Source organism: Symphalangus syndactylus, chromosome 18 (genome assembly GCF_028878055.3).
Source record: "Symphalangus syndactylus isolate Jambi chromosome 18, NHGRI_mSymSyn1-v2.1_pri, whole genome shotgun sequence".
Lineage (NCBI taxonomy): Eukaryota > Metazoa > Chordata > Mammalia > Primates > Hylobatidae > Symphalangus > Symphalangus syndactylus.
The window spans coordinates 108,552,880-108,574,093 of record NC_072440.2 but is presented as its reverse complement, the minus strand read 5'-3'; the positions used below and the strand labels follow the sequence as shown (position 1 = coordinate 108,574,093).

The 21,214-nt window shown below is 42.8% G+C and overlaps 2 protein-coding genes across 11 annotated transcripts in view; both read left to right on the top strand.

Moving 5' to 3' along the window:
- Nucleotides 1-9,287, top strand: part of ALLC (allantoicase) — a 44,679-nt gene extending 35,392 nt beyond the window's left edge. For all 3 annotated transcript variants that reach the window (XM_055253199.2, XM_055253200.2, XM_055253201.2), the window contains 5 exons: nucleotides 2,487-2,642; nucleotides 3,045-3,118; nucleotides 4,119-4,227; nucleotides 8,126-8,250; nucleotides 8,979-9,287. In XM_055253199.2, coding sequence (XP_055109174.2) covers nucleotides 2,487-2,642; nucleotides 3,045-3,118; nucleotides 4,119-4,227; nucleotides 8,126-8,250; nucleotides 8,979-9,179 — 665 coding nt within the window. In that variant the 3' untranslated portion in view covers nucleotides 9,180-9,287. The remainder of the gene's footprint in view (nucleotides 1-2,486; nucleotides 2,643-3,044; nucleotides 3,119-4,118; nucleotides 4,228-8,125; nucleotides 8,251-8,978) is intronic.
- Nucleotides 9,288-10,088: 801 nt separating this feature from the next.
- The window catches only part of DCDC2C (doublecortin domain containing 2C), a 141,717-nt gene continuing 130,591 nt past the window's right edge, over nucleotides 10,089-21,214 (top strand). For 6 of the 8 annotated variants that reach the window (XM_055253193.2, XM_055253195.2, XM_055253196.2 and 3 more), the window contains exons 1-2: nucleotides 10,143-10,538; nucleotides 15,106-15,157. In XM_055253193.2, coding sequence (XP_055109168.1) covers nucleotides 10,252-10,538; nucleotides 15,106-15,157 — 339 coding nt within the window. In that variant the 5' untranslated portion in view covers nucleotides 10,143-10,251. Of the gene's footprint in view, nucleotides 10,539-13,399; nucleotides 13,537-15,105; nucleotides 15,158-21,214 lie in introns of those variants that run through there. The other 2 variants (XM_063624015.1, XM_063624017.1) reach the window with 2 other exon arrangements.

Below are 21,214 nucleotides of genomic sequence, written 5' to 3'. Positions count from 1 at the left end.
CACTGTTCTTACTGAATTTTAGCAGATATTCTTGAATAGATGTTGCTGAATTTTCCGTATGCCCTTAGGACCATTTCCAAAGACCTGAAGTGTTTTCCCATCCCCTAACCCCCCTAAATTTCACCAGCTCCACTGAGGAACAGGACAGCAAAGCTCCTCCTGCTGTCATGCCAGAAGTGGTTCTCCAGAACCTTATTTTAGATGCAATGTTTCTCTGGTTATGATGCTTTAAAGTGAGACCTGAAAATGGAAAGATCTAAACACATGTTTACTAATATTATTCACTGAAATAATCTGTTCTAAAAATAGTGCAAGAAAATGAATGAGCAAAGCTTACAAGAGATTCAGACCTCTCTCCCACTTGTTAATTTAACATACACTATGGAATAACTACTTTGAGCTACAGACTGAGCATTGGCCATAAAATCATTTTTCCTGACAATGTGTAGGGCAGAGCCAACAGAGTGTATGCTTCATGAAGAAAGGGCTGTGGGTCCAGATTGTCATTTTTGTACACCCGACACTTAGCACAGCATGGGGAACACAGGAGAAACTCAATAACTATTTGCTGTGAGATTTAATTGACAGAGTCGTTGTCCTTATGAAGTGAATAACCCAGTGGGAGACAGATAAGAAAAATAACTTTGGGAGGCTGAGGTGGGCAGATCACCTGAGGTCAGGAGTTCAAGACCAGCCTGGCCAACATGGGGAAACCTTGCCTCTACTAAAAGTACAAAAATTAGCCAGGTGTGGTGACGGGTGCCTGTAATCCCAGCTACTGGGGAGGCTGAGGCAGCAGAATCGCTTGAACCGAGATCGTGCCACCGCACTCCAGCCTGGGCGACAAGAGTGAGACTCTGTCTCAAAAAGAAAACAAAAGAAAAGAAAACAAAAAACTGCAAAACAGTGATACATATAACAAAAGTACTTTGGTAGAGCCATGAACTTTTCTATTTGACTGTTTCTGAGAGTTGAATGTGAAGGGCCCCTAAGCACATAAAAGCTCTTTCCTAATTGGTCAGCACTGACGGCCTGAAGAGGAGAGATGGGCAATGCCTGCATGCAGGTTTCATGTCCCAACTCTTAGTGGCATCTTTAATTGCTCCATGAGGATTCCACCTGGGATCCAGGTGTAAAGGGAAAGGAAGCTGGGGAAAACTAGGCTGATGTCACGGGACACGCTGGGTGGAATGGGTTGGTTTAAATGAGATGTACTCAGAGGATGAAGAGTCATTTCTGGGATTCCTTGGCAGTTGTGATTAAAAGCAAGTTTGGATATTAACTCTGTAAAGAAGAATCTTGTTTTTTAAAATGTGAAATCGACTTTACTTTCAACAGATGAATATCTTCTATACCATTAAAGCCAATTATAATATTTAATGAACTAGAATGGCAGTGATATTACTCTCATAGCCCAGCTCCTGCTGAATGACTCCCCCTAGGATCTTTTCTAGGGTTTTATGCCAATGAAATTTTTGGTTTTATTTGTTGTAAATAGCAAGACTTCCATTGTTTTACCAAAAAATTTTCAGATCACTCATTTTCACTAAATTTGTAAAATAAAAACATATAGGGCTTGTTTTAGTACAACATTTTGATTAAATTAATTTTCCATATTAAAAACGCTTGGTTTCCACCTTCTAGGAATTAATATTCGAAGACGCAAAACATTCATTCTACTAGAATCAGATGCTGTGAGTTGGTTTTGGTAGCTATTTGCTGCTCTGCAGACCTAATTTCAGGCTGCTGTGGTTCTCAGCAGCAGTTCGATTTTGTGAATATCATCTTTTGTATTCTGAATCGCATTGCTAAGCAGGGTGGTGTTGTAAAAATAAAAACATAAGGTTCTCTTGTCTGAGTCTGTGTGGGAGTCAGCAATGCTCATTTCTAGCATGAAACATTATTTGCATGGTGAATTTCCCAAATGCTATTTGACCTTGGAGTTGTTCATTTAATTATTAAAAAAACTTCGATGCCTACTATGTGCCCAGACCTCTTCTAGGCAGAGATGATACAAGAGTGGTACAGAAGTGAACAACACAGGTAACTGGTCTGGCCCACAAGGATTTCGCATTCTGGGTTTTGGAGACTGATTTTAGCAGGAACTTAAAAAGATAATTTCAGGCTGTGATTAGAGCTCTGGAGTAAATAAGCAAAGAGATATGATAAAATGTAACCTGGGGAGTCAGGCAGTGGCTGAATGGAGAAGGGGGGAGATAACGTCAGAGGATGAGAGGGAAGACTTTTCTGAGGCCATGCCTTTAAGGTGAGGAACATAAGTAGTCTTTTGGAGAGCTGGGAAAGTTGTTCTGGTACAGGGTAATATCAAGTGCAAAGGCCCTGGGGGCAGTGGGCTTGTTGTATTTGAGAAACAGCAGGTGGGTGTGGCCAAAGCCTACCAAGAGGTGACACTGGAGAAGACAGTAGTTTATGGTACACAAGCAGCCATTTTTACAAACAATAACTGAGGCACCTTTCCTTTTCAGACGGTGGAATTGCACGACTTAGAGTTTTCGGTACTGGACAAAAAGACTGGACTGCAACTGACCCCAAAGAACCTGCAGACCTAGTGGCCATCGCTTTTGGGGGTGTCTGTGTAGGATTTAGTAATGCTAAGCTTGGGCACCCAAACAATATAATAGGTAAGATGATATTCTTGGAGCTGCCTTATTTAGGAAGTCTGGGTACCGGCATTAAATACCCCAATATGGTCAGAGTGATTTAAAAGGAAAGGCACATCTCAAAGCACAGGAGTGGATGAGATTAATCTTCCATGTGTAGGATTTGATGCCTTTTTGACATGAAAAAAGTCAACATTACCAATTTTTCTACCTAATTTTGGCCTAAGTAGCTGCTTTAAAAGGAAAAGTAAAATTTAACTAACGCTATGATTGTTTGCGAATTTACTGAAACATTAACTTTAATGAAAATAACTTATGTAGCAATGCTCAGATGCATAAGATCTGGAATTTAATTACAGCAATGTATTCATCCTCATAGTCAAAATCATGCAGTTTACCATTCAACAATGTTATTTTCTGTAGGAGTTGGCGGGGCAAAGTCTATGGCAGATGGTTGGGAAACTGCAAGAAGGCTGGACCGGCCACCAATATTAGAAGTAAGAAGTTAAAAATAACTATTGTTTAAAGTTTTTCTAAAAAGTACTTTTTGAAACTTTTTCTTTTAAATAAACTTTTGCATATTTTAGAAATCTCATGTGCATTGTTCTAAATGCTAATTACTATGATTTATATTTTCCAAATTTCCTACTGTTTTCATAATATCAGGGCAGAGGCTCAGAAGCCCAAACATACTGGTCATTGCCAGCTATGCCAATGCATTTTTGGAACATTCCTCTGTTTCTTCAATAAAGAAACAAAAGGAGCTGCGATTTAATAATACAAAAGTTATGAATAAATGTGTTGGGAGATCTGGGGAAGAACCACTAGTTTAGTCATGTTTAATATCTGTGTATCTCAGGATTACACCACTTATGTGAACTTGTAATGGACAGGGCGCTCTAGAGTCCACGCACCTGTTTAACTTGGCCAGTAACTAATTTGAGATACAGAAACCAAGATGAAGTGAAACAAAAAATACAATGCCTTTCAATTTGCAAATCCCACCAAAAACTTGGTCAGAAAAGTGCCCTCCCCTTCCTAAGTTAGATTTCATGTCACCTGATGCTTTGAGATATCAATGAACAGACTCTCCGTTCTCAAAACTAAGGTTTGAACGCACATCATGTATCAGTATAGGTTTGACCAACAAAATATGTGCCTTGAAAGGTCAAAACAAACTAATTAAGAGGACCTATGGACTGGATTAGATAAAGATTGCTGCACGTATAACATTTTGCAGGGATCTGTAATTGACATAGAAATTTAGAAAAACTTATCCGGGACCCAATGAACTCACAAATTGGCATGAGACATTTAAGAAATGATAGCAAAGAGGCAATTTACATGAAAGTGATTTACACATCAGGCCACAGGAAATACTATTCTATAGTAAGAAATAAAAGAAACACGTCAACCTTTTTCACCTGTTGGTTTTTGGGACTGGTTTCTTGAATGACTCCAAGTTCGTTTATCATTTTCTTCTCTTCTGAATTCCAGAATGATGAGAATGGCATTCTCTTGGTTCCGGGTTGTGAATGGGCAGTTTTCCGATTGGCACATCCTGGAGTAATAACTCGAATTGAAATTGACACAAAATATTTTAAAGGTAAATGCAAAGCCATAAAGAAGTATCCTATAATTGGTGTGTTTATTCTAAAGACTGAGTTCTATGGAAGTGGGACTGAGGACACTGGGCTTTCAGTGTGGATTCCCCGTTTAAGCTGTGTAATTTTGAGCATGCTACTTTAACCCTTAGAACTCTATCCATCTATCTATCTATTATTTATTTATTTTTTCGAGTTGGAGTCTTGCTGTGCTGCCTAGGCTGGAGTGCAGTGGCACAATCTCAGCTCACTGCAACCTCCACCTCCAGGGTCCAAGCGATTCTCCTGCCTCAGCCTCCCGAGTAGCTGGGATTACAGGCATCCTACACAATATCCAGCTAATTTTGTATTGTTAGTAGAGATGGGTTTTTGCCATGTTGTCCACGCTGGTCTTGAACTCCTGACCTCAGGTGATTCACCCACCATGGCCTCCCAAAGTGCTGGGATTACAGGCCTGAGCCACTGCGCCCGACCTTTATTTATTTTTGAGACAGAGTCTTGCTTTGTCACCCAGGTTGGAGTGCAGTGGCATGATCTTGGCTCACTGCAACCTCTGCCTCCTGGGTTCAAGCGATTCTTCCTGCCTCAGCCTCCTGAGTAGCTGGGATTACAGGTGCCCGCCACCATGCCTGGCTAATTTTTGTATTTTTAGTAGAGACAGGGTTTCACCATGTTGGCCAGGCTGATCTCAAACTCCTGACCTTGGGTGATATGCTCATCTCGGCCTCCCAAAGTGGTGGGATTACAGGCATGAGACACCATGCCCAGCCAACCCTTTGAACTTTAGTAACCCCTCTATAAAATTCACATTTGGGCTGGATGACCCCCAAAGTCATACAAGATTCCATGACACTGTCCAGCCCTTTACCATACAGGCTCTGCATCCCCCTTGGAAAAAGAGCCTGTGAAAAGCACAGGGATGGGAGGCACCTTTTTACAGAGAAGGGTCCTAAGCAGATTGACCAGGGAAGGGGAGTGACCATTTCTTCCCCAGGCTTCACTTTTAAGGCAGTGGTTTACACATTTTTAAAACTGTACACCTCTATTTGTTTAAAAAATATTTGGACAAACAACCCTGATATTCTGTATTTACTTTCTTATGAAATACATATGTGTATTATTAAGACAATTCAAAAGAAGTTGCTACACTTTTAAATTGTTATGTGACATTTTATAAGTACTGGACTGAGTATTCCACGTTAGCCATCTTTGAATAAATAGTGGCAGTTTATATTCATGTTTTGGGTGAGTGGTTTTTAAATGACTTGGGAATTATTGTGACTTTACTCAATTATTAACCATTAAATCATGTTCAAGGCCAGGCTCATCATTAACGGTAGTGCCTATAATTATTTCAAGAAGTCTTGGTAATTTTAACTTATTTTGGAAAGATGGCATTTTATCTATTTTTTCTTTTAAGTATTATTTTAGGTTCAAGGGTAAATGTGCAGGTTTGTTACATAGGTAAACTTGTGTCATGGGGTTTTGGTGTACAGATTATTTTATCATGTAGGTATCAAGTATAGTACCCAATAAGTATTTTTTTCTGATCTCCCTCCTCCCACCCTCCACCTTCAATTAGGCCCCAGTGTCCATGTGCTCATGTGTTCTCATTATTTAGCTGCCACTTATGAAAACATATAGTGTTTGGTTTTCTGTTCCTGTGTTAGTTTGCTAAGAATAATGGTCTCCAGCTGCATCCATGTTGCTGCAAAGGACATTATCTCATTCCTTTTTATGGCTGCATAGTACTCCATGTTGTATATGTATCGTATTTTCTTTAGCTAGTCTACAATTGATGGACATTTAGGTTGATTCCACGTCTTTGCTATTGTGAACAGTGCTGCAATGAACATACATGTGCATGTCTTTATGGCAGAACAATTTATATTCCTTTGGGTATATGCCAAATAATGGGATTGCCGAGTCCAATGGTAATTCTGTTTTTAGTTCTTTGAGGAATCAGCACAACACTTTCCACAATGGCTGTACTAATTTACACTCCCACCAGCAGTGTATACATGTTCCCTTTTCTCCACGACCTTGTCAACAATTGTTATTTTTTTATTTTTTCATAACAGCCATTCTGACTGGTGTGAGATTGTATCTCCCAGTGGTTTTGATTTGCATTTCTCTAATGATTAGCGATGTCGGCCATTTTTTCATATGCTTGTAGGCTGCATGTATGTCTTCTTTTGAAAAGCATCTGTTTATGTCCTTGGCCCACTTCTTAATGGGGTTGTTTTTTGCTTGTAAATTTGTTTAAATTCCTTATAGATTCTGGATATTAGACCTTTGTCAGAAGCATAGGTTGCAAATATTTTCTCCCATTCCATAGGTTGTCTGTTTACTCTGTTGATAGTTTATTTTGCTGTGCAGCTCTTTAGTTTAATTAGATCCCATTTGTCATTTTTTTTTGCTTTTGTTGCAATTGCTTTTGGCATCTTCATCATGAAATCTTTGCCAGTTCCCATGTCCAGAATGGTATTTCCTAAGTTATCTTCCAGGGTGTTTATAGTTTCGGGTTTTACATTTAAGCCTTTAATCCACCTTGAGTTGATTTTTGTATATGGTGTAAGGAAGGGGTCCTGTTTCAATCTTCTGCATATGGCTAGCCCGTTAACCCAGCCCCATTTATTGAATTGGGAGTCATTTCCCCATTGCTTGTTTTTTTAAGACTGAATTTTAGATCTGGTTATGTGGCCATGGTTTTTACTTTTCAATGTGGCTGACTGAGGGTCAGGTGAAATGGCAGTTCTGGATTTTCTTGTTCATACATACTTGCAGTTTTTAATGGTATCTTTAATCCACAGTTCTCTGCATGAATGGTTTAAAATAATTTACTTATTTTTGTGAGGGATGCTTTAGTTAAAACTAGATAACAAACAGTAAATCCACTTAAGCAGGAACCCAAAACTGCAACAGGTCATGAATCTACCACTGTCGATCACTCAGGATACCTCTGGTACATACAATATGATGACCGTAATGGAAATGAGGAAGCATAGCAGTATCCACTTATAGCAATAATATAGTAGGTTATATCAAATACACAAAGCTTAATATACATACACATATGTATGTATATCAAATAGAAATAGCAGCTCTAATGTTCTCTACTTGCGTCCTTTGTGTCCGTATGTACCCCAGGGGCATGTTCACCCACCCTGGAGACCACCGTTTTAAGAGATGGGCCACAAAGGGGGCATGTGAGCCACGGTCTCCTCTTTTCCAGGGTTCTTGATTAGCAGCTCCTCCTCTGTTGATCTTAAGAGCCCCAGTAGAAGTTCTCTCTTCTCAAAGAGAGTGGGACCTTCCCCTCAAGGTCCTCTAACCCCACTGAGCACACGATTCCTATGATATTCCAAAGAGAGAAGAATCTCAGGACCATATACTGTCACCTGAAGATGACTCAGAAATACCCAAATACACGTGTGTGGCAGGTGCCCAGCGCTAGCTAACATAAAACTCAGTATTTCCTTTTGATTGTCATGTTAAAAAATATGTCATAGGAAAATATTTTCCAGCTTCATAATAATTTCAGATGAGCCACATAGCAGTCTGCAAGTAATTAAATCTGCAACTGAGGAAGCTTATCAAATACATTCAGATTTCAAAGTGAGAACGCTATACATTCAAACTGAAATGCGCCAGCCGCTTCACATATGGCGGACTGCTTCTGAGTCCTCTGAAAAAGAAATGTCTATTTCATGAGGCAATCTGAGCCTCACAAACCAGTTTGTTCCTTCTCTCACATACTTCATACCTTTGCTTTTGCTCAGGAAGACCAGGGACTTGTTCTTTGCTGGGTTTTTGATCTTATTAGAAAAGCATGATATCTTATATGCCAAACTGAGTGTGAATGCAGACAGAAAATCACGCTGTGTTTTGCTCCAACAGGCAATGCTCCTGACAGCTGTAAAGTGGATGGGTGCATCCTGACAACTCAGGAAGAAGAGGACGTGATCACGCAAAAGTGGATTCTCCCGGCCCCCAAGTGGAAACCACTGCTTCCAGTGACCAAGGTTCCTGTGGCATGTTATTAGGAGCCAGCACTCAGACTGTGCTATTTCCCTAAGATTCTCTTTTGAAGGATTAGGATACACTCCAAGGTTTCTGCTCAGTTTAATGGTAAAATGAATGAGGTTTAAAACCCCTATCTGCAAACTTAAATAAGAAGGCTCTATTTCTCTCCACTTTTATATTTCCAAATTTTGTTGGAACAAAATTGTTAAGTGTTCAGAATACATACATGGAAATATGTCCCTGCATCATGTTTAACTTTGTAGAAGGGGCGACTAGCACATTTAAAGCTACAATGGAGTGTCCACCTGCAGGATGGACGCTCTGAGATATTCCACAAGTGTCTTCTTTGATTTAGAAAGAGGGTCAGGCTGGAGGTGAGAGCTGCTCCCATGTAAAGATAGGAAATAATCTCCGGAAGAGACCAAGATGATCTCTTCTTTCATTTTTTTTTTTTAATCAATTTGCTTATGTATAATCAACAACTATTAGAAACAATTGATGGGCATTTAGGTTGCCCATCAATTGTTTGTTGCGGCCTGATTATTCATGTATTATTTGGGCATCCTACTAGCAGATTTTCATGGAAAGCCAAATTATCATCAATTAATAACTTCTTTTAAAGCCCCTTCGGTTAAGTCCAAGCCAAAGGTTTGCCCGGGGCGTGGGCTCATTCGGCCACACATGCCCTGTTAACAGACTGGGACCTGTGCATCTGCTTGCTTCTCAGTTGTCTCCCAACCAAACTCATCTGTTCGACAGCCTGACCCTGGAGCTCCAAGATGTCATCACTCACGCCAGGCTCACCATCGTCCCCGACGGGGGAGTGAGCCGCCTTCGGCTCCGGGGCTTCCCCAGCTCCATCTGCCTCCTGAGGCCCCGGGAGAAGCCCATGATGAAGTTCTCGGTGGGCGTCAAAGCAAACCCTTAATACACACAAAGCCCCGGTGTCGGACACACGGCAGTCATTTCCCAGTCATAATCTTCTTTTCAAGTGTTTTGAACACCTGGTGATTTAATAAAGTGGTCATCTCACAAATTGATCTCTGTATTTAATGTTGCTATGAGGCATTTGGTAACTTACATACTGGCTATGGCTGTGAATGGTGGTCTCTAAGGAACTACTTTTTTTTGAACATTATAAGATATTGATACTCATAATATCAATATTCCGTACCTTTGGTGTGGACTTCCAGTCGTAACATGTAGCCTACTGTCTAGAATCACTCAAGGGGACTGGCCTATCTTTACCCAGAGTAGGAACGATTCTTCCAAAGACCCCGTCTCCCTCTGGATCATTCTTAACCCCAATGAGGGTGCGTTCTGGATGGCACACGCCTGACACCGCACGCCAGCGGCTATAGCCCTGATCCTCACAGGCTCCCAGTGGCTCTGCACAGCTCTTCCTCTGGTGGAAAAGCTCACATTCCCCACTCTGGGCCAGGAGTCCTAGAAGATTCTGGGGCTGAACCGGTCACATTCAACTTAAGATCCAAGAAACAGTGGCTCAAAAATGTGAAGCAGATCCCAGCACGCATCCAATGTGGATTGTCAAGATGGTCCTGGTCCCTCCCTAACCCTCCTCTCTACCGCTTCTGCAGGGGAGAGCGGCGAGTGTAGGGGGAGGGGCACGGAGGGCGTCCCGGGGCGCTCAGCACAATCACTCTAGCCTCCTCCTCCTCCTCTTTTCCTGGGCTCTGCCGCCACGCCCCTCACCTGCCCGGGCTCCCGATTACGTCCTCACCTGACCGGGCTCCCCGTTGCCCCGTCTACTGCCCCGTCCCCGCCCCCTCGCCCTGGCGGCCAGGCGGTCACAATCGCCCAGGGTCGCGTCAACACGCAGCCCTCGCCCGCCTGGCAGCCCCGCCCAGTCCCCGTCCTGCGCCAGCGGCTGGAGCGGACCTCCCGTCGGCGGTGCCTGGGCCTAGGCGCGGCTCTGCAGGCGTCGCTGCCCGCGTTGCCGCAGCCTCTCGGCCCCGGCCAGCGAAGAGCGGGGCGCGGCCATGGGCACCCGCGGGCCCTCCGCGCTGGTGGACACCGCGCCCGCCAAGACCATCGTGGTGTACCGCAACGGGGACCCGTTCTACGTGGGCAAGAAGTTCGTGCTGTCGCGGCGCCGCGCGGCCACCTTCGAGGCGCTGCTGGAGCAGCTCACGGAGCAGGTGGACGTCCCGTTCGGCGTGCGCCGCCTCTTCACGCCCACGCGTGGGCACCGTGTGCTGGGGCTGGACGCGCTGCAGGCGGGCGGCAAGTACGTGGCGGCGGGCCGCGAGCGCTTCAAGGAGCTCGAGTAAGTGCGCACGCGCCCCCCGCGCCCCCCGCGCCCTCTTGGGTCTGAGCGCGGTCAGGGCCGTGCTCCCTAGGTGACCTCCCCAGGCTTCCCTCCCGGCTCAGGCGCCCATCTTTCGGCGTGGATCCAGCGCCGCCGGCGTCGGACCGCCCCAGGCCACGTGGTTTCCTGGCGGCGAAGCCGAGGCAACCCCGCCCCCAGGGTCCCTTCCTATGGCGCAGGGCGGGCCCTCTCCGGCAGAGATTCAGGACCGCTCCAGAGGTGGCCAGGAGGGCGTGGGGGGAGAGGCATGGGGCAGAAACAGGTGGGTGTGGAGAGGGGCGGGGGGGAGGGGGTGGGGGAGGGGGGAGAGGGGCGTGGGGGAGGGGGAGGGGGGGAGAGGGGCGTGGGGGAGGGGGAGGGGGGAGAGGGGCGTGGGGGAGGGGGTGGGGCGTGGGGGGCAGGGCCTGGGAATGGGGCGGGTTGGGCAGTTCCCATTTGAAATCGCTCAGGGTAACCCCTCTCACTCTGCGTCCATCACTTGCCATCACTTGGTCCTTGGTCCTGCGTGCATTTTCTTTTTTTTTTTTTTTTTTTGAGACGGAGTCTCGCTCTGTCACCCAGGCTGGAGTGCAGTGGCGCGATCTCGGCTCACTGCAAGCTCCGCCTCCCGGGGTCACGCCATTCTCCTGCCTCAGCCTCTCCGAGTAGCTGGGACTACAGGCGCCCGCCACCACGCCCGGCTAATTTTTTTGTATTTTTAGTAGAGACGGGGTTTCACCGTGGTCTCGATCTCCTGACCTCGTGATTCGCCCGCCTCGGCCTCCCAAAGTGCTGGGATTACAAGCGTGAGCCACCGCGCCCGGCCCGTGCGTGCATTTTCAAGCTTGCCTTTAATTATAATTAAACTATTGCCATCCCACGGTTTGTGTCTGTAATCCATTACTGCAGCCTGTGTCTGCTTTCTGTGATCTCAGCTGCTTTTCTCTCCTGGTCCTCTATTTCCTTGTAGGTTTACTTATTTTTTGACTGTGAACTACTCCTTTTGTATAGCTTTGTGTGGGGACATTCTTCGAGGGCTGAGATAAAAGTGAGATTCCCCAGAGAGAATTTCCATTTTCTTCTTTCAAATGCTCCCAGTTCAAAAATGCTCTGAATTAAGTCAGCAGCTTGAGTTTTGTTTGTTGTTTTTTGAAAAAGTAGTGGGATTTAGTATGAGGGCTGGTGTATGGTTCCAAATTTTTAGTGGCATTTGCAGAGATATGAATTTACCATTCAGTTGTTTCTGAAGAAAAATCGTAAGTCACAGGCATCACAGTTGCTAAAAGGTAGAATCTGGATTAGCATATTTCAGATTGAAATTTATTACTATGATAATCCTGTTATGTATGAGAATTCATGGACAAAATTATATTCCTTTATAGCCATGTGATTTGTGATTATTTTTTCCGGGCTAGTCAGATGGTGTGAATATCTAGAACTGACATCCTACCCAGGATCCAGTGTTCAGTGCTGTTTTACAATTAAAGAATATCTTTCTACAAAAACTGACTTTAAAATCCTTTTCGATACATATATAATGAAAAGTATTTAATTTTATCCCAAGACATTTCGTTGTAAAATTGGCCTGTGTTTTACATGTTAGCAAATGAGGAAGGAAACGTATCAAGCACCTGCCACCAAGCCTGGAGTATGCCTGGGAGATGTTACTCTTTCCCCTTGCTGTGGGGCTGGGTATTTTCTAACAGACCCTGTTGTACCTCCAGTTTTGTAGAGAGAGTCTCAAGTCTCATGGTTTATTTAAAATGTTTTGGACATGTAGCAAAAATATTGAGAAAAAATTGAGATGTTTTTCTTCCCAGTGCTCTTAGTGTTTATTTTACTTTTTGGGAGGAAAGAAATGTCACCCACTGCAGAGGGAGGGGAGTTGGGGTCCGTGTGGCAGACAGCCTGGGTTATTTTGCATTATCTATTATCCATGCATCTTCACTGCTGTAAAATAGATGAGCCATGTCTGCATGTGAAGTTCAACATAGAGAGCACGTGGGGTTCCTTTTTTTCAGTTTTTTTTAGGTCAATGAGTCTGAAATTGGAATTCAGACTTTGGTGAACAAAGCTCTGAAAAATGTGGCTGGATTTTCACTGGTGTTAGCAAAGTAAACTAGCTCTTGGAAATTTATATTCTGTAATTGCTAAGCCATTGAGCAGGTCAATGAATTTTCACTGGAAAATAATATTCTAATTGTGTCACCAGCAAATGAACTTTGAAGTGAAGGCTGTTGATATATTAGTGGTCCGGGAGCTCCCCCATCATAGTGGTTTCAAGATGGTGCATTAAAAAGACAAACACCAACAAATCTATCCAATATCCACTCATTACTCAGACATTTCTTGCATTTCCTGGAATAAAATAATTTGAGACCCAAAGAACATAATTTTTTTCTGTATAAAACAAAATATTATAAGATAATAATTACTTTTCAAAACAATTACGTGTCATATAAAGCCTAGAATTAATATTTCTTTTGTGGAGAAAGCCATATTTACAACAAAATCTAAATCAGGGTGTTGTGTATGTGTGCACGTATGTGTGTGTGTGTGTGTGTGTGTGTTTAGGGGAGGGACCCCAAATAATTCGAATGTTTAGGAATATTACCCTGTTTACCTTAGAGCTTGTTGCTGAGACATGAGTGTGAACATGCTATTTGAATCAAACTATCCTCATTCTTCCTCAACCCAGCCTTTTCCTGTCATCTCCCTGGCCACCCATTTGTACCTGGGAACTCGCCGCAGATGACAGGAGAAAGAGGAAAAGTGGGTGGAGAGGAAGTTGTGATAGATGACAGGAATGTTGGCCTCAGAGCCAGAGACTGGTGGAATTTAATCCTGGCTTTCTCTACCTGAGTAATGTTTAACAAGTTAAATAACCTCTCCAAGACTTGGTTTCCTCATCCATAAAGCAGGCTTGCTTCACGTCCACTCTGCGGTACGGTTGGGAGAATGGAATGAATGCAGTAGGGTAAGGTGCCTGGCACTGATTCTCATGGGTGGTCTCTTCCCTTCCTTTGTTCTCTGGAAGTAGCCAGGAGGGAGCTTGCACCTAATGGTCCCATCTCTGCTTCACAGACACACTCCCCTCCCACCTCAGGGCAAGCTAAGCCCACCCAGCAGGCTTCTCTCTGTGCCTGAGTTAAAGACCTCAGTCATGGGCTGTCTGAGGAACTATTTGTCCTTTCTTTCTGTTTTTGTATGTTCTTGGGAGTGCAACATTGAAATAATAAATAGTATTTTGTGTTTTTGTAGGATCTTTTTATGCTTTTTTCTGTGTTAAATTTTATTTTTTGGTTCCATGTAATGAAAATCAGATGTCTCATCTGGGAGATTAATGTTCATAAACAAATATGGAATTTGGGAATTTAGAACAAATTTAAAATATTTATTTGGAAAGCAGGAAGACTAGACTAAGCTAGTGAAGAGTGGATACAAGGGCCTCTAAGCAAGTGGAGAGGCTCAGGCTGGACTCAGCCAGTAGCCATGTTTTGTTCGGTTCATACAATTTTCAAAGGTTTGAGTTGGCTGCAACATTTTATAATGGGGAGAATTCATGTAATAATATGAACTTTTGGTCTCCCTTGGAAAAAATAGAGGATTTGATTGTTCAGAGGACTTGGTTGTAGTTGCGTGCATCTCTACTATCTGGACCTGTGAGGCCCTGTCCGCCTCAGAAGGGAAAGGATGGTCCCACCAGCCACAGCCCCCACCAGTCCCTGAGACCACCCTTGGCGAGTGTCATCATTTACTTGACCAGTTTCTGTGGGGATCTGCGTCCGTGACTCTTTATTGAACATTTAGTTATTTCTTCCCTTTCTATTTACCAGTCTAAGTTGACCCTTCTCTGAATATTGCTAAAACTATCAAAAACAATAACAATCTCAAATACATTTTTTTTAATCAGGAAGAAACCTTAGTATCAGATATAAATTTGAAGGTATTATTTATTACCCATGAAAACATTTTATTTTTGAGGAATACGGAAGTCCCAGAAGTCCCCAACAGTAAAAAAAAATTGTGTCAGTAGGGCTCAGACACATTTTATGCTGGTGACTCTTTTCTAGTTTGCAGTTTTGGCAAAAGGAGAACAGTGTTGAATTTCTGTGAGCCGGGAGGGAGCGGTGGGGGTGTGGAGGAGCTGGAGGGGAGTCTGGGTTTCTGTTCTGACCTTAGCCTGTCATGGGAACGTTGATGAGCTTGCAGTTCTGGGCCTTCAGCGACCTGGTTAAAAAATGCTGTTGAATTAGATGATTTCTCAGGTTTCTCTTTAATAAAATTACATGAGGGAAAGCAATGTCACTTAAGAGACACTTTCAAGAGGCAGTGCCAGTGGTACCCAGTGTGAAAACTGTCCTACAACAGCATTGCTATTGTATGCTGATGTGGATTCTAACACCGAGAAAATTTTAGATTCTAGTTCCGAATTGCTGTGGGGTTGTATCTATTAAGCTGGAAAAGGACTCATTTCTAAAGAGTCTGGAACTTTCTATGTAAATGTCTTCCTTCTAATGATGTTTTCTTCTTTCTTCTTTTGCAGTTATATTCATATAGTTCCCCGAAAATCTGCAAAGATAAGGAAGTTGAAGGAAGTAAGTGTTTGCTTCTAACAACTAATAGTGGAATAAATTGGCTAACTTGGTAAAAATTTAAATGTCGGCATAGAATAATTGAAGTTTTACAGAAGCAGTAAATACCTGCAGAGATGTGTTGCTCTTGAAGTCAGAACACAATGTGCAAGCTTGTCATACTTGTCAAAGCACCTAAGTAACCAAGTGGTGGAAGGCAGTGAAGAGAGGCTAAGATGTGCAGAGGGAGATAGTCATCTTTGAGGCACACCGTGCAATTAATTCAAGTTTTCATTTTCCTTTTGTTTTGGGGAGGTTTGGAAAGACAGGTCTCAGGAAAAGTTATTTAGAGTTACGCAATGTTGAATCTAATTACAATGCTAAATTTAAAGATTTGTCCCAAGTGCTCAACATTTTTGTACTTGATAGACATTTATTAGGTCTACAGGACAGAACATTCCATCACACCTTTCTTATCACTTGATTCTTAGTAAAAATAACCATTTAATTTGTTTAAAGAGACATGCCTTTTTCATAAGCAATAAAAACCACAGTTTTAAGCCAGGTAGCCTGTTGATATTTAGAATTTAACATCATTTTTACTTAAAAACAAACTTATTTTGTGGATTATTACACAGGTGAGTTATTTTGAGGGCATCTACTTCTCTAAGTCGTAATGTTGCTGTTCTTAAATTTCCTCACCTGTAAAATGGAGAAGATAATAGATACCTCAGAAGCTCGTTGTAAGGACTAAATGATAAAATATATATAATGTGCCAGCACTAGTTAAGTGCTTCTCCTCCACATCTTACAGAAGTGGCTCTTCTCTGTGTCTTTGGAGCGTCACCCAGAGCTCCATGCAGGACACGCCGGCAGCCCCAGCATTGTTCATAGGCACCAGCTTCCAGAAGCGTTCCGCTGCTTTCTTGGAGTCTGCCCTTGAGGGCAGTTAAAATAAGTCAAATTTATTACTTTACTCACCTTAAATTGTAACTTGCCAAGGATGAGAGGGCAAGTTTCCAACTAGAAAGCAATTCTGGCAGTCACTGAATTTCAGGGCTACCTTAATAAAGAGCGTGGAAATGATTTGTGATCATCCTGACACCTCTGTACCTGTTTCCCCTCTTCCTGTGGGGCTGGGGGTGGGATTATGCAACAATTCTGGAAATCACTCTTGAGAACATTTGTTAGAGTTTGACTCTTGGTTCATCCTTTGCATATTTCAGTGATTTAAATAAGATATGATTTAAAAGGCAATATTTTAGGACAGGGAGGAAATTTCAGACTATCTTGTCAAAACTTCTTGTTTTCTAGTAGAGGAAGCCTTGCTCTACAGACGTGAAGCGCCGAGCGGGCACACCAGGATCTCCACACCCGCGCTGGTCTTGTCCTCCTAGGGCAGGCACTAGGTTGCTGGGCATTCACTCTATGAGGCTATAGTTACCCCGAAGAGTTAAAAAAATTTTTAGTTTTGAATTTCCACTTTGTTCATTTCAAAAATGTGATTATAAAAGTAGTTCTCATTGAGAGAGGTGTCAAAAATACTGTGCAGAAAATCAAAACTACAGTGAGATACCATCTCACACCAGTCAGAATGGCTATTTAAAAATTATTTTTTATTTTTTTCTTCAACTTTTATTTTAAGTTCAGGAGTACATGTGCAGGATGTGCAGGTTTGTTCCACAGTTAAACATGTGCCATGGTGGTTTGCGGCACAGAGCATCCCATCTCCTAGGTGTTAATCCCAGCATCCTTTAGCTACTCTTCCTGATGCTCTCCCTCCCCTCAGTCCTCCTCTCTGACAGGCGCCAGTGTGTGTGCTCCCCTCCCTGTGCCCATGTGTTCTTATCATTCAGCTCCCACTTACAAGTGAGAACATGTGGTGTTTGGTTTTCTGTTCCTGTATTAGTTTGCTGAGGATAATGGCTTCCAACTCCATCCATGTCTCTGCATGAGTACATTGCGTGATGCTGAGGTTTGGGATATAATTTATTCTGTCACCCAGGCAGTGAGCATAGTATCCAATAGTTAGTTTTTCAACCCTTGCCCCATTCCCTCCCTCCTCCATCTATTAATAGTAGTTTCCAGTGTCTACTGTCATCATCTTTACACCCATGAGTACCTACTGTTTAGCCCCCACTTATAGGTGAGAACATGGAGTATTTGGTTTTCTGTTCCTGCGTTAATTCATTTGGGATGATGGCTCCAGCTGCATCCGTGTTCTTTTTTATGGCTGCATAGTATTCCATGGTGTATATGTACCACATTTTCTTTATCCAGTCCACCACGAATGGGCACAAGGTTGATTCAATGACTTTGCTATAGTGAATAGTGTGCAGTGAATGTATGAGTGCATGTGCTTTTTGGTAGAATGATTATTTTCTTTTTCAAATGGTAGTTCTGAGTTCTTTGAGAAACCTCCAATGGCCCTGCATAGTAGCTGAACTAATTACATTCCCACAAACAGTGTATAAGCATTCCCTTTTCTCCACATTCTCACCAGCAACTTCTGTTTTTTGACTTTTTCAAAATAGCCATTCTGCTGTTATTACAAAGTCAAAAAACAACAGATGCTGGCAAGGTTGTGGAGGAAGAGAACACTTTTACACTGTTGGTGGGAGGGTAAATTAGTTCAATCATTGTGGAAGACAGCATGGTGACTGCTTAAATACCTAGAGGCAGAAATAGCATTTGGCCCAGCAATCCCATTGCTGGGTATATACCCAAGGGAATATAAATCATCCTATCATAAAGATACATGCACATGTATGTTCGCTGCAGCACTGTTCACAATAGAAAAGACATGGAACCAACCTAAATGCCCATCAATGACAGACTGGATTAAAAAAAAAGTGGTACATATACACCATGGAATACTATGCAGCTATAAAAAAGGATAGGACCATGTTCTTTGCAGGGACCTGGATGGAGTTGGAAGCCATTATCTTCAGCAAAAATAAAAAATTTTAAACTCTTTTGGGTAACTATAGCCTCATAGAGTGAGTGCCCAGCAACCTAGTGCCTGCCCTAGGAAGACATGATTTTTAATGCCTGAAAACCATTCCACCATGTGAGTTTATCATAATTATTTAGCTCATCTTCTTTGAGCAGACCTTTGGCTTTTTGCTATTTTAAACAGTGATGTAATGTAACGGACCCTTTGTGAAGACACGTTTGTTCACATTAATGATTATTTATAGAGAAGTAGAATTAACATGCATTATTTTAATCTCTTTACTATTTACTTCTGGATTGGATTCCATAATATTTCTGAAAACTCACATTGCTTCTGACAGTGTGTGAGATGCCCAGCTTCACCCTCTGGGGTCCTGAGGATGGAACAGTATCACGTCAGTGTGCATGGCCTGGAAGTGCCTGATGCTCACGATCCTGCCCCCATTTCCTTTTGTGGAAGGAGTCACCCCTAAAAAGGGTTTGCAATTATTATTGTTTGTTGTGTAAATGCTTGTCTTGGTAGGACAAGCATTTGCTTGGACACATGTCAATGGTGGAGCCAACCCTGAATGAGTTGGAACCACCACCAAGAGCTTTGGCCGACACACATGATTTACTCCAGGAACTCTGCTGTGCCTAGAGGGGACTGTAAGAGTAGCTGAGATTCAGAGCTGTGTCCTGCTGCCCCACACGAGAACATAGAGCTAGCCGGTCACAGGACCAAAGGCAGCCTGTCACTCCCAGTGGCATTACTACTACTTGCTAAACCACAGTTTGCCTGCCTTGTGGCCTATGGGGATGCACCTATGATCCCGGAGACAGTATAATACTTAATGAACTAAAAGACTTGTTGGTCAGGTGCCATGGCTCACACCTGTAATCCCAGCACTTTGGGAGGCCAAGGTGGGAGAATTACTTGAGCCCAGGAATTCTAGACCAGCAAGACCCTATCTCTACAAAAAAACAACAACAAAAAAGTTATCCAGGCATGGTGGCACGTGGGAAGCTGAGGCAGGAGGATCGCTTGAGCCCAGGTGTTTCAGGATGCAGTGAGCTATGATTGCACAGTACTGCACTCCAGCCTGAGCAACAGAGTGAAATCTTGTCTCAACAAAAGAGACTTGTCTTTGCTTGTTTTCCTTGCTTATTATGTTCCAGAAATAGAAATGCTTTGGTGAGATGCCAAGTGCTAGGACTTCATGGGTTTCTTTGTGAGCCCCCCATGCTGCCGATTTTCTATGTGACCATATTCACGTAGCCAGGGCTGAGATGCCTGCACGCCACGCTGTGCATTGGAGAGTCGTGTGAGTCCTTGAATGCTTCATCATCGTGTTCAATGTCCAGAAGTTTCCTCTCTTTTAACATGGAATGTTGTGTGGCTTATGTTCTCAGCATGTTTTCACACCTATAGTCTCATCTGCAAAAATGGAAAAATAGCAACCATGTGAGTGAGGCAGAGCAGGCCTTAATACCTGCCATTTAAAAGATGAATAAAGAGTTCAAGAAAGGTTAAGCACCATCTGCCACTGGGTGGCTCGTTTGCAGTAGAGCTTGGACTAAAACCAAGCATTCTAGGAATGACTCCAGGATTGCTCCCACTCTTTTCCCAGGAAAAGACCCATGACTGCTTTTGTACAACTTGCTAGTATTAAATGAATTTCTTCCATTTAATTCAAAGTAAGTCATCGTAGGAACTTTTTCTGATAGATGTTCAAGCCCTTACATCACAGAAAGAGAACCCTGATGTGCAGTGGCAGCGGAAGGCACCCCCCAGTGTCTTCAGTGAAGGTGCAAAGCAGCTCTCCCGGGGAAAATGCAGGGAGCCAGCAGGATGGGGCACAGGGTTCTCCATGATTCATGCGAGGGGCTGGGGGAGCTTCCATAAGAAGAGCACCAGAATGAGGGCCTTCCCCCTCTGCTGCTCCACCTCTTTCTAGGGTGAGTTGAGAACAGCTGCATCCCCAGTGCCCAGGGTCAGGGGAGCTGCGTGCCTCAGCCCTAAAAGCTCCTGGAGACCTTGTTGGAAGTTAAGGCCATGTGCAGCCCTTCCTGCACCGGTTCCAGCTTGATAGGCCTTGGTCTGTTCACACACTGGGGTTTAAGGATGTTTACAGTAGCATATTGTTTTTAAATTACAAAATGCTGGGGACAACCTGAATGTCCACCAATAGAGAAATGGCTAAATGATTCATGTTATGTCATCCCAGGATTAGATCTGTAGGGACTGATGTAAAATGGTATCTGTCAGAATGTGGGCAGGATTAAGTGAGATGATCTTTGTAAATCACTTTGCCTGGTGCTTTTGACATACAGCAAGAGCTCAATAAGTAGTTGGTGCTATTATTATTCATAATGCCTTTAAATTGTAGCTCATCCTATCCAAATTTGAGATCCATGATTGCCTACAATTTGAATACCAGTGTAAACTGTTTTACAAATTAAATGTGGCATAAGCTTTTGCCAAGTCCAAAAATTCAATGTCTAAATGTTTTACTAAGTCATTTAGCCTTATTTTGTGATACAGTAATACAGAGCAGAAAGACCTAGCTTCTGTAAATTATTCTTTCACAGAATTTCTGTTTTGATCAAAATATATTAGTGGGAAAATTGAAGAAGTTTCCCAAGAGATTTTGATTTATGTAGAAATTTACTTAAAATTAATTAGAATACCATAATATACATTTAATATTGTAATAGAAATGATTTTTAAAATACTTCAATATAGTGAATTTGAAATTGCATTTCATTAAATGGAGGGACAAGGACAATTAGATTAGGAACAAATGCTCTCGGGGTCTTGGCTTTCAATGACTGTGCCATGTTAGTTTAATGAGAAAAGTGTCCTTGGCCTTACTTCAATGGAAGGACTTCTATTATAGTACAACATTGAGATTTCTGGTTTGTAATCTCAAGTTGTAGAGATTTAGGCAGATTTACTAGGAACAGATGAATCCCAATTCAGTGTTTTTTTTCCCCCATGAAGGATCTGTTTCAATTCTGCTCTTTCAGTGGGCCTATCCTGGACTAAACAAGTGTACCATTCATTTAGACCACATTTTTGTCATGGAAGAGAAGGGTGTGATTTGCTGAGTTGAATTTTTTAGATCATTGAAGCTACCAATGAAT